Source organism: Falco biarmicus, chromosome Z (assembly GCF_023638135.1).
Source record: "Falco biarmicus isolate bFalBia1 chromosome Z, bFalBia1.pri, whole genome shotgun sequence".
In the NCBI taxonomy this organism is placed as follows: domain Eukaryota; kingdom Metazoa; phylum Chordata; class Aves; order Falconiformes; family Falconidae; genus Falco; species Falco biarmicus.
Window position 1 is genome coordinate 60,608,688 of NC_079311.1, and position 15,738 is coordinate 60,624,425.

The 15,738-nt window shown below is 41.8% G+C and overlaps 1 protein-coding gene across 2 annotated transcripts in view; it reads left to right on the forward strand.

Moving 5' to 3' along the window:
* Window positions 1–619: 619 nt before the first annotated feature.
* JMY (junction mediating and regulatory protein, p53 cofactor) overlaps window positions 620–15,738 on the forward strand; it is a 73,148-nt gene continuing 58,029 nt past the window's right edge. Inside the window, exon 1 of one of the 2 annotated variants that reach the window (XM_056324580.1) lies at window positions 620–1,865. In XM_056324580.1, coding sequence (XP_056180555.1) covers window positions 861–1,865 — 1,005 coding nt within the window. In that variant the 5' untranslated portion in view covers window positions 620–860. The remainder of the gene's footprint in view (window positions 1,866–15,738) is intronic. The other variant, XM_056324579.1, reaches the window with a different exon arrangement.

Sequence of the window (15,738 nt, forward strand, 5' to 3'; positions counted from 1 at the left end):
ATATCATTTCCCTGTGAGAGGATCTGTTGCTTGGATGGCCCTCCATACTTAAAACCCTTCTGCCAGCATGGGGGCAGGGCCCTTGTAAAGCAGCAGGACCTGCAGGCCGCTGCAGCGCGGACCGCCGAGGCCGGCGTGCCCCACGGGGCTGACTGGGAGCTAACGACAAGGCAAGAGCTGCGGCGGGCAAAGCCAGCGCTGCCTGAGAAGCTGCCCTCTGAGGAGCAGAGCCCCTCACTCCCCAGCGCGTCGCCGGGCGCTACGGTGCAGTCACGGCACTACTGACAGGTGCCAGATTGCAGCCCGGCCGCCCCGCCCCGCCCCCTCCCGCGCAACCGCCCCGGCCCCACCCCCTAACGGCCGCGGCGCGGCTCGTGCCCTTCCCCAGCATGCAGCGCGGGCCGCGTCGCACGTCCGAGGGAAGGGGCGGGGCACCACCTTCCCCCGCCCGCCACTGGGGCGCGAGGAGGGAGGGCAGGAGACGGCGAGCTTGAGGCTCCGCCCCTCCTCCTCCGCCGGAGGAGACCCAGCGGCAGCCAATGGGGAAGGGGCTCCTCGGGGCGGGGGCGGGGTTTCGGGAGGCCGCGGGGCGGGGCGGGCGCTGAGTTGCCGCAGCGCCACCGCCGCTTGTAAACAGATCGTGCCCCACGTGACGGGCGCCAAGTACCTGTGCGGGGGCACCGGGCATTGTCTGCCGCGGCGGCGCGGCGGTGACCGACGGCGAGGCTCCTCGGCAGCGGGCTCCGAGCAGAGAGGCGGCGACTTCTCTCCGTCTTCCCTCGCCGCTCCGGTGGGGATCCGGCGCGTCTTTCCCCCCCGCCCGCAGCGCCTGCCCCGTCCCCCCGCCGCTAAGATGGCTGATGGTGGGCAGTGAGGCGGCGCGCGGGGCTGTGGGGAGCCGTTGCCGGCCGGCGCGCAGCGGGGCAGGCGGGAGCGGCGGACGGGAGCGGGGAGGGTGGGGGGTGTGTGGGAAGCCGCGCAGCGCCATGTCCGCCTTTGCCCTGGAGGAAACGCTGGAGGCCGACTGGGTGGCTGTCAGGCCTCACGCCTTCCAGGAGCGGGAGAAGCACAAGTTCGTCTTCATCGTGGCCTGGAACGAGATCGAGGGCAAGTTCGCCATCACCTGCCACAACCGCACGGCGCAGCGCCAGCGCAGCGGCTCCCGCGAGCTCTGCCGCGGCGGCCCCGAGGCCAGAGCCGCCCCCAAGGCCGGCAGCCCCGCGGCGCGCAGGGACGCGGGCCTGCCCAGGGGCTTCTCCCAGCCCCGCGCCGAGGCGGCGCCGCGGGGCGCCGAGCGGGGCGCGGTGGCCGAGGCGCTGCCGAAGGGCTCGGTGCGCGCCAAGAGCAGCCCGGCCCGGAGGCCGCGGCGGGGCCCGGAGGCGGCAGGTGCCGCCGAGGAGATAGAAGTGCTGGAGCTGGGGAAGGAGGAGGCGGCCGCCGCGCTGTCGCTGCCGCCTTCGCTGCTGCAGGCGGCCGTTCCGGCGGCTCCCGACGCGGAGCCCGCGGGGGAGGAGTGCAGCTGGGCCGGCCTCTTCTCCTTCCAAGACTTGCGGGCTGTGCACCAGCAGCTGTGCTCGGTGAACTCGGAGCTGGAGCCCTACCTGCCTGCCTTCCCCGAGGAGCCTTCGGGCATGTGGACGGTGCTGTTCGGGGCCCCGGAGCTATCCGAGCAGGAGATGGACGCGCTCTGCTACAAACTCCAAGTTTACTTGGTCCACAGCTTGGATACCTGCGGCTGGAAGATACTTTCGCAAGTGCTCTTCACCGAGACTGACGACCCCGAAGAGTATTACGAGAGCCTGAGCGAGCTGCGACAGAAGGGGTACGAGGAGGTGCTGCAGCGAGCCCGCAGGCGGATCCAGGAGGTGAGGCTACCGCATGGTCCGGATACCTCCACCTTACTGTTGCCTTTTCTTTACCCCACGATACTTTCTTTACTTGTTCTTTCTAGTTGCTCCCCTGCTCCCCTCTACCTTTGCAGAATTGATCAAATCATGGGCCAAAAAAACCCCAAACAACCCCAGGAAAACTGTCTAGTTAAAAAAAAACCCAAAAACAAACCAACAGAAAGGCTTTGAGAAATTTAGTAAGAAAATGAGGCTTAATCTTTCCAAGGTCTCTAGGGCTAGGATTTAGGAAGGTGCAAATTTTCCTCGTCATCCTAGTGCGGCTCAGTACTTCATTCTGTGTGGTCAAATTTAGATGGTTGTGAAAAAGCATCTGGTGAATCTGGCAAGATCTCACTCCCAGATTTTTGTTCTTGTGTTGCCTTGCATCAACATGTGTTGGAGTCTTAATTTTTCTCTTTAATTAGAGCAGCAACGTGTGGTGGTTATTTTGACCTTAGGCACTTGGGGCCAAAGAAATTCGAGGTTCCTACAGGCTTTGGATGCTGAATCAGGTATTTCTAGTAAGATGATGTTTTCTGGTGGAATTGGAGTAATTACAACTTTTGTTCAGCTGGCAAGTTCTGGAAGTTGGGATTTTAAAAAGCAAGCTGTCCGGTCCTAGCGAGTATTTACAGCATTGCTGTTGGTAGTGTCTGGCAAGAGTTGGGTGTTTCAGGGTGTGCCATTTCTTGTTCTTGTATGATGTGCTATTTAGACTAAAGTAGCTGAGGAGGTTCTGCTAACTAACTTCTAGCATCAGTGTGTGAGAATTTTTTCACTTCTTTGTGGACTGAGGTATGAGTGCCCACATTTCCCCAATGTAAAAGGACTATTTTACACTTGTTATTGTGTCTCAGTGGCTTTGATCCAGATTGTACCAGGATCTAGGTAGGTATGACTGTGTCTGAGTCAGGTTACAGAATTTCTGATTTTTGCAAACACAATCTAAATTGTGTTGAATGTATATAGGTCAAATCTGGCTGTTTCAGCTGCCTGCTTACATCACACCAATGTTGCATGTTCAAAAATGTGTGGTGGTGAACGTTTTTTCCTTGGATGGACTGTGAGCATATCTGCTTGCTGTCTGTTCTGATGGTGTAGTTTTGAGTCTTTGTAGGGTGCAGGCAGAGCTTTTCCTTAGTGACTGGAGTTCAGAGAGTGTGAGAAAATTGTCTTATTAGTGATGAAATCATAAGAACATCCAAGTGTTGCATTGTCAGGTGAAAGTTTATTTCCAAACTATTGTGATAGGGTATATCATTGTCCTTTTTTTTTTCCATGGCTATTTAAAGGGCTGAATTAATCCTTGCTGATTTTGGTACAACTAGTAATTAGACTTAATAATTGTCTTCTGCAGTAGTTTTAGTCCACAGAATATGAAAGCATATTGTCTTCTGCTTTTTTGTTTGACTGCATGAATGCTTGGGAGCATCTGTTTAGATTGACTTTGCCGGGCAGGACAAGAGAAATGCCTGTTAAACATGTGGAGTTTGGGAACTGGATACCTAACTCAAAGCATGTGGTGTTTTTGAGTAAACACTAATTTGGAATTGCTGAGCAAGAACTATTTGTTTCTTGGATAATCTTGGCTTCTATTTTGTTTCTGTTACCAAGATGCAGTGCAAGCTTTATTGATCAGGATCTCTAAACTACAGCATTTTATTCTCGGTTAATGTTCAGAACTTGGTGCAGATGAATGGCAGAGCCTTTTGTTTGTATTTGACTATAGCACAATCTTCCTTTCCCATGGTAACCAATCCAGTAGTGTACCTGAAGTCAGTACAGCTGTACTTCTGTCACTGTCAGTTGTGTAAATTGATCCTTCTTTAGTAGAGGTAGTTCATGTTTAAGAAAAGAAAACAGTAGAATGACCTACCTGCTCTTTCCCTCTTGATACTCGGAATTCTCTTTTCCTTACCTGTCAGTGGTTTACTTGGTCCGCAGGAAATGTCTTTCTTTTAGGCAAATACTGATATTATTTGTCATTGTAATTCTAAGTGAATGAAGCAATGGATGATGGTTACTGCTTAGTATTTCTGAAGTAAGGTTTTTCGTACTTTAAAGAAAACCTACTGAATCCATGTTGCATCTCTCATTTTAATTACTTTGAAGTTTGCCTGTTAGCTGATTTTGCCTCTTTGCCAATTGCAGGAGGGTTGGAATCCTGCAATTTTAAATGCTCTTACCTATTAAAAGAACTTCTGGGGAAGCGGGGAGGTGATTGAGCTGCATTGGTAACCAAAATGCTGTCTGGGAGCATAACGAATGTGGAGGGTCTTCCTTAATACAAAATTGTGCAAAATCCCAAGTTTAGAACTCCAAGACATTGCCTTAACATCTTAAAATATGCCTCTGCAGTTTATGACTATTTCATATGTCTTGTTTCAAGGACAAATTCTTCTGTGCAGTTAGAATATTACTTGAGAAATACTTACAGTTTCTGTTGATTATATTCTTTGGGTTGCGGAAGCGAAGTGAGCAAAAAACCCTCTCGTGTTCGTTGTTTCAGCATTGCCTACTTGGCCATCTGTTGCTTTCCATAAGTTACATGCAAGCCAGATTGTTTTCACAGCAGTTAATAATTTTTGATTTTTGTAATAGTCTTTTTTTAAAAATCTGTCTCAATTGTAAACCTTTAATAAGCCAGAAGAATGTTTCAAATAGAAACAGATCTAAGATAGGAGAAAAAATAGTTGTAGAGGAACTTTGTGACCTGGAATTAATTTCTTCTGAATAATTTGCAGTTTTGAAATAGCATTTTTTCAAATAAAACTATTAATTCTGGAATAGTTTAGGAATTTAGTTTATGTTGAAGTATAAACTTGTATCTAAAGGAAAAAATACTCTTATACCTCGTTTTCAAAAACAATAAACACTTGTTTGGAGTCCTTGCTCATTAAGTTTATGCCTGTTAAAAAAATTCCTTGGATGCTCAACTCGAGGTCTAAGACCCCAAATGGAGACCTGATACAGAATCAGTTAATGACTGGATAAAAAGATGTTATTATTTCAACAGAAAGGATGACACTGAATCCTTATTTGGGATTCCAGCTTCTTGGCCAGTATTTCCAATATTTTTAAACTTTGCATCTAGAAGGCAGAAAAAGTTTGCCTCTGTACTCTTGCTCCTGCTAAGTTTCCTGTCTATGTTCCTCCTATAACATGGGAGAAATTTTTCTAGGTTGAGTGTATGTGCTTGTAAATTTTTGTGAGTATACTAATATCAAAGATGGTGTCGTATCTCTTTGTCACTGCTGTGTTGGCAAAAGGTTTAAATGCTGTGGTTTAACCCCAGCCAGTAATTAAGTACCATGCAGCAGCTTGTTCACTGCCCCCTCACCCAGGGGAATGGGGAGAAGAATTGGAAAGGAATGTAGAACTTGAGGGTAGAGATAAGAACAATTTAATAACTGAAATAAACCCAGAAGAACAACAACAGTAACAGTTATAATGAAAAGGAGGGAGAAAGGGACTTGAATTAAGTCCAGAGGGAAGGGAGGAAAGAAAACAAGTGATGCACAATACAATTGCTAGCTACCCGCTGACCAATGCCCAGCCAGTCCCTGAGCAATGACTGGCCAGCCCTGCCCGGGTTATACACTGAGCATGATGCCCCATGTTATGGAACATCCCTTTGGCTAGTTCAGGTCAGCTGTCCTGGCTGTGTCCGCTCCCGGTGACTGATGCCCCTCCAGCTTTCTTGCTGGCAAGGCCCGAGAAACTGTAAGTCCTATGACTTGGTGTAAATATTACCTAGCAACAACTGAAAACATCAGTATGTTATCAGCATTGTTCACTAAGAAGAAAATTAACTATATCCCAGCTGAAACCAGGACATGCAATAAAAAGTGGTGTTAGTATGAGCTGTGATTAAAGAGTTTGGCGGCTTAGTCATGCCAACAAACATATTCCATTGCATGCTTAGCCTTTTACTTGCTCTTGCATAGTGAGGTGTGAGTTTGGGAAGCCTGTCTTTACATTACATGCCTACTTCAACATCTTTGAATTAATGGCACCTGTGAATCTCCCTGTTTCTTACAGCTCTTGATTGCCATGGCAGTCTGAAATTCGGTGGATGATAGTCTATAGGGTCTTGGAAGCCAGCTATGAAACTAGCCAGACTTGCATTTGCTTTCTTGTTGCTCTGTAAAATCTTTTGAAGTGTCTTGAAGACCGTTTTGCATCTGTGTTCTGTGTATGTTCTTTTGAATTGCTTTAATACAAAGGTTCAGAAACACTTCTTAATGCATGATGAAATTCTGAGAGTATCTCATTTTCTGTGCCTAACTGAAGAGTGCCTTGAGAGTGAGGGTCTACAGCTATCCTTCCCCTATAGAGTAGAATATTTTACTAAGCACAAGAATAGCTCTGAAAACTTTTGGCTTGTGTTGTTTGGCTTATTTTTTTTCTTTTGGTTCAAAGGGCTAGAAAGACTAAGGAAAAATAAAAAAATATCTGTTTTGTTACAGTAAAAACTGGTATGAGAAGAAAATGTAGGGTTTTTTTGGTAGAAAGCTGTATGGTCGCTTTATCTTCTTAAATCAATATAGATACAACTTTTAAAATTAGTTTTGCATAACTTTAGTAAGCAATTTTTTTTTGTTTTGAATGAAATAGGATTGTCAAATCACATAGATTGGTAAGCAATTGGTTCAGTTATAAATAATGGAATTTCACATTTGTTGCTTTCCAAGGGTGTTGTCACATATTTCTTTTCTTCAAAAAAGCTACATAATATCCATAGGTTATTCTTTTTTTGTTGTTGTTGAATCTGTTCTAGTATCTTAGTGAAAAATAATAGTAAGGATCATCTCTGTAACTAGGAGAATTTTATTTCCTTGCTTTTGGCCATATGCCTTCAGTTCTAAAATAGATGTATATATGGTAAGTAGTTCGGCACTGTACCAAAAATGAAAGTTTTGCAAAGGTAAGGTGACCTGTTGCTGTTCAGTGATCTGCTGCTAGGCACAATGGAATTTAAAGAGATTCAACATCAAACTTAAAAATAACATATAAGTAAATAATATGAAACGGTACAAAAAAGTATTCCAGTAACATAAAAAAAATGCTAGCAGTAGTGTTTCCATCAAAACCGATATAACACCTTTCTGGGCAAGAAGCATAGAAAGCTGAATTCTGTATATTAACTGCAATAGCTAGATTTAGAAGGTGCATAAGGTGTCTTTAGGAGAGAACACTAGGTCAGATTTGAGTTTGAGAGCAAAGAGGATTAAAATAAGATACAATGTGGATTTTTTTTCCTATTGACATGAATAGAGCAGAATTAAGACTAATGCTGAGCATTTTGGAAATCCAAGCTATTTTTGTTCAAATGCTTCTTTTTACATACTCATTATTTGTAATGTTAATGCTTGTTTCCAGTAAAACTATTTTGATTCACCTCTAAATACTTTGTAAGTAGGCTATTTAAGTACTGAACCAGTACTATAAGTTCATGTTAGCCAAGATATAATACTTCAGCAGCTGTAGGGCATGCTCCGTAAAACAGGCAAGTAGGCCTCCAAGTTCTTGGGAAGATACCTGTATGATATTAGTACTCTGGCTAGTAATTCTGTTACTGTGCAACCAAAGATACTTTCTCAGTCTTTATCCTTGTCAGCCATCATCTTTTTATTTATTGTATTTGTAGCTGGAGTTATTAGCAATTATTTCAGGTTGTTACAAACCAGTCTTAAATTAATACATATTTTAAAGTCTCATTATTTTAGGCATTGGAAGTTGACACCTGACTCATTCTGCAAGCATCAAACCCAATAGTAAGGACCATATGAATCGTTTTCAGATAAACAGAATCAAATGTGGAATAGTACCCTCCCCATCCCCTTTTCTGCAAATAATAAAAATCTAAGTCACATGGGTATTTTTTTCCAGTGTTTCAGTGAGTTTCTGAATTGTGTCTGTATTGGTAATTCCATGTTACAAGTTAAACACTTATTGATAACATGTCATAGTACTGGAAGATTTAAAAGTAGTATAGAGGGCTGCATCATTTGAGATTCTTGGACCCTTATAGCAGCAGGATAATATGCAACAACTTAATCATATGGTGGGCTCACAGTTGCTGGAAGTCCAAGATGTGATTACATACCATTTTAAAATAACATGCTTTAAAATGGCTTCTAGGAATCCAGTATTTAAAGGATATTAGACTGCATTACCACTTTGTTCTTTCTTTAGTCTATGTATTAAAACTTTCTAAGTCCTAAGCAAAATAAAATTAGAAAGGATAAAAGATAAAGTATTTCCAATTAAAAGATAAATAGTTAAGTGTTTAATTTTTTTTCGACTGACCTTCCCTTTTACTTCTGTTTTATAGGTAGTAGCAAATGGTTTATAGACTTGTGATTGTAGGGTTTTTGTCATCCTTTCTGTGTTTTCTCTTTTTCCAGTCCTAGTATGATACTTGTTTCAGACTTGAAGTAATTTTTTGCTTTTTTTCCCCCTTTCTACAGTGCACTTGTGGCATATATATGTAGATAGACAATGCATTGCTTTATTAATGCCTTGTTAATTTGACAAGAGCTAGCTGAAGGTGATGAATACTGTGGCTAAATCTGAAAACAGTTGAATGTAATTAGTTATTCCTTCACAGAACTTAAGTTCTACATGAAAAGCAAGAGTGTGTTCCATAGAATGCAGCAGTACTGTTCAGTATACTCTTAGTAAGATTAGACTTAATTTTTAGAAACTGAAAACAGCAGCTTGCTGGTCTTACTACTCATTTCCTTGTCCAAATACCTGGGAGAAGAAAAGAAAAAAAGGAAATGAAATGCAATATATGCTCTGTTTAACTGCCTGAACTGGGATTGGGGAATTATTTATGTCTGTAGTTGGGGGAGTATTCTGCTGATTATTTTATTTGGTATTCCTGTTCAAAATTTGAATTGTTTTGTTTCCCTAGATGTAGAGGTAGACTTTCCTCTATTTTTCATTTAAAGTTGTTATGGTTAATACACAGCTGCAGCATTTTCATACGACAGAATATTTTGAAGAGATGTGAACAAGCTATGTAATAAACGCTCTGTAACACATTGGCCTCCTTGGGATTCAGAGCTCACTTGATTTCTTAATTTTTAGATAAGGCATTGAGTTGTCATTTCTTCATGTTTACCTTTGTCGTCTTGCACATTTTTGCCAGCATTATTTTCTTTCTCTTCGACTGGATATCCTACCTTCAAGTCAGTGTCTTTTAAAACTGCTTTCTTAATCCAGTAACTTTTTTTTCCTCTCCATTTCTGTCTGAGATAGTATTACCCAGGCAGGTTTTGAATTTGAAAGCAGATTCAGTCTAGTAATTCCATCTTTTTACATTTTTTGCTATAATATGACAAGCACTGCTTACAGATGGTCAGGGAGGTTTTAAGTTCCTTATATACAAAAGTATTGCTACTGCAGAGATTTAAAAAAATGGCGGCACCTACATTTTCTTCCTCTTTGAGAAGGTGCTTTTAACATTCCTTTTTTAATATCGATAGAAATACTGTTGCAGTCCACCATGATTTTGCTGCTACTGAAGACAACTTCAGTGCTGTTACTGAAGAGACTCAGCCTGACTAAAGATACACCTGCAAAACTTCTGTCTTTTCAAGAAATGAAAACTTGAAAACTTAAGGAATATGGTAGAGAGAAGGAAGACAGGGTAGGAAGAGAGGTCATGTGTATTGACTAACTCGTTGATGTTATGTATCTATATCAGAGCCATTGCTCAAGACTGCTCCCTGCTAAATAGGCTGTAGAATAAGGTGGGACTGTGGAATGTTAAGCCTGTTGCTGTAGCAGTTCAGAGTATCTTCTTAATGGTCTCAGTGTTCTTCCTCCTTTATTTTCTCCTGATAATGAACTGTTAACATTTGGTGATACTACAATATTACTCAGGGTGATTAATACTATGCAATATGTATGAGTAACATCACCATAACCATTCAGAACAAAGATCTTGGATAGTTCACTGAAAGTCCCTGCTTTAAGTATAGAGCTGCTTAATAGCAAACATGCAGGAATGTCTTAAGAATGATGAAGAGTTGTTGTGCCCTTACAGGAAGTAGTAGTATGACCTCATCAGAAATCTGGTGGTGTGGTGATAGTTGCTAGAATATGGGTTAGTCTTTAAGAATTGTTGAAACCCTTGCATAACTTGTAACAGGATTATAAAAGTAAAGTAAGTAGCCCAAATTTGTTGGGCAGGAGCTTGGATAATCTCACATATCTTCCAGTCACAAACTGTATAAATGAGAGAAATATGGTTTTGTTTTAATTAGTTTGTTGTTGAAACTTGCCCAGTTTCCATTTTCTGAAGAATTTGGGCCTGAAATGTAAACCACACCATTGCTAGCTTGTCTGAAAATTTCATGAAGAATTTTAACACACAGTAGTAATGTTAACTTGAAATACCTTCACAAATGTCTCCTTGCTTACTAGGTCTTGCTTGTCAGCTGTGTCCATTATTATTGGTAGCCTCTTATTTGAGGCTCATCTATGCAGGCTGGATTTTACTTCTGGATTAACTCTTCTAGTTGAGGGCAGAAAGGTGTTTTGATGTGAAGACAGCTTCCCTGGCAAGCTAAGTTTTGAACAATGTCATCTGGAGCTGTTCAGAGTAAATGCAAATAGAACGGTGGTGGTATATCTGCCTATGACTGCACTCACCAGTTGCGACCATTTTGGCAGATGTTGTTTTCAGTTAAAACGCCTTTACTGGTAAGATCTCATCTCTGGGTTCCCTTTCTATCTATTCTTCTCTGTTTGTGGTATTTATATATTAAAAGTTATCAAATGTATGGATATTTTTTTTATTACATATGGGGCAAACAGACATTATCCATCCAGACAAATCTGGACACTTACGACTTTTGTCAACAAGTTGCTCCTTGTTGGAAAAGTGTTATAAAATGCTTCCAGTCATGCACCAACCTTTTTTTTTTTAAGTAAATACCTCAGCTTTCTTAAATGCATAAAATAAAAATTTCCATTATCTACTATTATAGTACTTCTCAAAATATGTTTGTAGGCAATGTTTGTATGGCCTTCTTTTGGAAAAAATGCTATGATATTGGTGTGAGGGAACTGGAGGAGGTTTTTTTTTTCCTTTTGGAAAACGCTGTTTAAATAATCAATTAGTATTTGTGATGACTTGCTGGCAATTTATGTGGGTCATCGAAAATTAGTAGCTCAACTTCTCATATAACAGCATTGCATCATGACTTGTTTTGAGCTACTTTAGGGAGAGAGTATTATAAAAGAGTTTTCAATAACTTAGAATCATATATTTTTATTTTAGAAGGAGCCTCTCTGGGTTTTCTAGTTGAACCCCATGCATAAAATAGAACTAAATTTGATTAGGGCTTTTTTAAAAAAAATACCAAATAACGAAACAAACCCAATCTTTAAATAAGACTGTGTGCTTTATTTTTGTTTTAAAGAAATAAAAAAAACCAAACAAATGTATTCCATTGTGAAATTTTTCATGGAGAAAACATGTAGATCAGTTAGAAGTTTCTGAAAGTTTGTAATTTTCTACAAATAGCACTGTAGCTTCAGAACCCAAGTTTTTCAGCCTTCAGTAATGTAATAACTGTTTTTAAAATTTTGACATTAGTGATTATACTGTACCAATTTGTCACTTAAGAATATTATGATTTAGCAAAAAATCCATATGTGGGGGGAGTTTAAAAAAATCTCAGGCTACCTGCAATTTTGGAGCTGCTGTGAAGAGTTGAATTTGTAGTGAAATAGTATGTATACGCTGTTTCATTACACATGGATTTTGTTTCCTCATAACGTTTAAACTGTGTATCTTTTCCCCTTTGTTTCTCCATGAAAACAGAAACAAAACTAACCCGAACAGGTAACACTACAGAATAGATGTCTGTGTTTGCCTGATACTAATATAAATTGCTTTTGTCTGAAATGTTGTGCTGTTGTGAAAGTGATTTAATAGCTTGTTGTGGTATTTGCTGTTAGAGGAAAGTGCACATGATACAGACATTTCAGCGGTTTCTTGATACCATGTTTAGCTTTTTGGTAGTAATAGTGAGCTTTAAATGTGTTCTTTCTTTTGGGCTTTTTTTGATGTTTTATTCAACTTCGAAATTAGAACCCCCACATTATTTTAGCTTAGAAATGTTAAAAATTGCATTTAGTTATGCAAAATGCTGTTTCCTTCTTAGCCCTGCCTTTCCATGAGATGCACATTTTAGGAAGTGCTCTGGAGGTTGATGGTGTTGAGCTTAAACAGCCTTGAGAAATCAGGCAGGGGGCCATGAGTTACCAGTAAGGTATTGTCCAGGATTTGAAGGCAGTTAATCAGCCACATTGTTGAAGGGAGCTTAAGAACTGGATCGTCAGCTTCCTAGTGCTGAAAGAGGGGGAATCCTATTGCTTTCTGTCCTCTCCTCGTTCTGTGGAGTGGCTGGAAGAAAATGGGCATATTATCAGCAATCCAGACCAAATAATTTGTTTGTAATAGCAGTCTGAGCAGGGGGAAGCTGTAACAAGCTGCAGGTATTGTGAAGGACATATGCAAGGCCAAGGGAGACAAGGAAACTGTATTCAGAGAGGTAGGAGAGTTGGACAGAAAGATGAGATAATACAGGATGCCTGCACAAGGGGGGAGCAGCGTGTGGGCACCACACCGGGACCAGTCATAAGGGAGGTGGAAGCGTGTGAACGAGTAGTTTTAACCTGTCACCTTTTACATAACAAAGCGTGCGTAGTGTGTGTATTTTCAGATGGGGGTATAAATTGGTGTGGGTCTCTTAATAGCACCTGTAGAGTATAAATTGCTATGAGTCTATTAATAAAGTGGTACTAACTTGATCACATTGGTCATATAAGTTGTGTCTGAGCCTTACGTGCCAACATCGTTCTCCCCTCTTCAGCGTTGTGTTCCTTCCTGTTGTGCTTCTCTGTCCTTGTGGTGTGCTGATTCAACTCTGTAAACCTCATTAAATTAATCCAAGAGAAACTGCAGAAACAGCTTTCTGCCAGATGCTCAGTTAGTTTGTTGAGGGGTCTGAGAAATACCAAAGCTAGTGCCGTGGAGGAAGAGGGCACCTGAGAGCAGAAGGAGCAATGAACTGGGGTGAAGTTGAAAGGAGAAGGAAGAGGGGGTGGGAAGTGGGTTCTGCTTTCAATAGGAGCAAGCCATTAGCTCAGCTTTGAAAAGTAAATTCATCTGTACTAGTGCCTTGATTCTAGTATTGCCACAATACTTTACCCACTTTCATTTAATTTTAAGTTTGACATTAGATTTCTTAGACATTTGAGATTATCTGCTACTATGCCAAATGAATTGTAAAACTGGTAAGAGTACCAATTCAGTGCTGCTGATACGATTCCCATGAGCTGACTTCAGAATGAAATTGAGTATAAGTCTTACATATCTCTTCCTCCCATCAAATCTTAGCCTTTTGTGCTCATAGAAGAGCATTCTCTCTTTAGCAGTGTGGGTATTTGGCTAGGCCTGGGTCCTGACACTGCAAACCTCACACAAAGAAGGGGTTTAAGAGTAGCATTGCCATACCTGCTGAGTGAATGTATTCATTGTATGCAAATATAGTTTTAAACAGCTGTCAGTTTTGAATATCTTGAATATATTTTCCTGATTAATAGCATAGTTGAGAAGCACAGAAGAAATGAGTCTGTGGGCCAAAAGTTAATGTATTTTATGGCACAGCATGAACACTTATGCAATGTATGTTCCTAGCTGCTGGCTTTGGGATTTTTTTGATCAGACTCCTGCAGAAAGAAATTACTTAAAACTCATTAGGACATGTGTAAAATAAGCTGTTTGCCAAGCCTTCAGGGTGAGGTGTTGCCTAGAAGTCTTTTTGTTCAGTGTTACTTTGTTCCAACTGATCAGTGATTCATTAGTGACTTTATCTTTTAGTTATTTTGCTCCTTTCCAAAGGGAAGTAGTCTGAGTGCTGTAATAACTTTGAAGTACAGTAAACAGATCTGTTTTATTCATTGAACTACTTTACAGTGTAAATATTTATTTCTGTGTTACTAACATCGGGCAGAAAGCCTAATTTACCTGTACAGTGAGCACTCCTATGCAATTAGTCCTTGTTTGCTGTGATTTCTGTAGCTTACTTGTGGCTATGCTATTATAAGTAATATACTAAATTCAAACAAATATCTGGTTTTCATAGGCACTCACTTGGCATGATGGTGTAATTCAGGAGTGGCACAGCCACATCACACATTAAGGGAAGGCAATCAGACAAGTACCATCGTAAAATAAAAGCAACTTTACCGTAATGTTACACATTTGTCTTGCTTACAGAAGGGGAGATACATAGGTTTTAATTGTTGACATCTCTATCATGCATTTTCAGAAGAGATCTGGTGTGCCAACTGTTGTCAGAGTTGGCAGCTTTAAGCCTGAGTCTTGTGATACTCCGACAAGTTACAGATGTACATACAGTTCTGCTGAGGCTTCTATTTAGAATTTTGGTGGGAGGAGAGAAGTTGCATTGCTTAGTAATGATGCATGCATGGAAATCATGTTTTGGCTCACTTGGCTACATTAAAATACTACTTCAGGTTTTCTTAGGCAGTTCAGTTCTTTTGCTTTTCTGTGGACTTATTTCAATACACTATCTGTAATATAAGGTGCATTTTGGTAGGCAGTATAAATAAACTTGACAAAAGTAGTTACTGTTCTATGAGCTGTTAACCTAAGTATAAACAAAGGTAACTGATATGAATGAAAAGAGGCCAGGAAATATGCAGTTTGCTGTTCTTAGCCTTCTGGCGTGCTGTCTTGTGGTGGGAATGACCTTGGCCACCAGGTACCCACCAGGCTGCTCTCTCACTTACTCTCCTCAGCTGGATGTAGTGAGAAAACACAAAGAAAGGCTCATGGGCTGAGATGAGGACACAGAGAGAGAACTTACCAATTCCTGTCACAGGCAAAACAGACTCAATTTGGGGAAATTAAATTAATTTATTGCCAATCAAAGCAGAGTAGGATAATGAGAAATAAGAACATATCTTCCCCCTGCCCCTCCCTTCTTACCAGACTCAACTGTACTTCCAATTTCTCTATCTCCTTCTGCTGAGTGGTGCATGGAGATGAGGAATGGGGTTTTGGTCAGCTTATCATGCATTGTCTCTGCGGCTTCTTCCTCATGCTCTTTTTCTGCTTCAGCATGGAGTCCCACCCAAGGTAAGCAGACCTCCACAAACTTCTCCAATGTGGGTCCTTTCCATGGGATGAAGTCCATCAGGAATGGTCTGCTCCAGTGTGAGTCCCCCACAGGACCACAGATCCTGCCAGGAGCCGCTTCTGCATGGGCTTTCTAAGGGGTGACAGCTTCCTTCTGGGCACATACATGTACTCCAGTGTGGAGTCCTCCACAGGCTGCAGGTGGATGGGTATCTGCTCTACCATGGACCTCCATGGGCTACAGGGGCACAGCCTGCCTCACCATGGTCTTCATCACGAGCTGCAGGGGAATCTCTGCTCCAATGTCTAGAGCACATCCTGCCCCTCCTGCTTCACTGACTGGCCTTGTTGTTTGTGAAGTTGTTTCTTTTGCATATTTTCACTCCTCTTCCCTGCTGCTATCACCCACTACAATAATGTGGATGGGGTTTTTTTATACTGCAAATGTAAGGATTGTTGATGGCAATGCAGTCATGCAAACAGAAAGCTAAACGACCTGGTAAGGCTTGATGTTTTAACCACAACAGGTGACATTTACATACAGAACCATGTGAGTAAGGGAGAGAAAAGCAGTTTGCCTATAGTACAGATTTCATGTAGTTGAGACTCCTGCTCATGTGTTCTCCTCAGGACATGTGGAAGTGTGTTTGCTTTTAG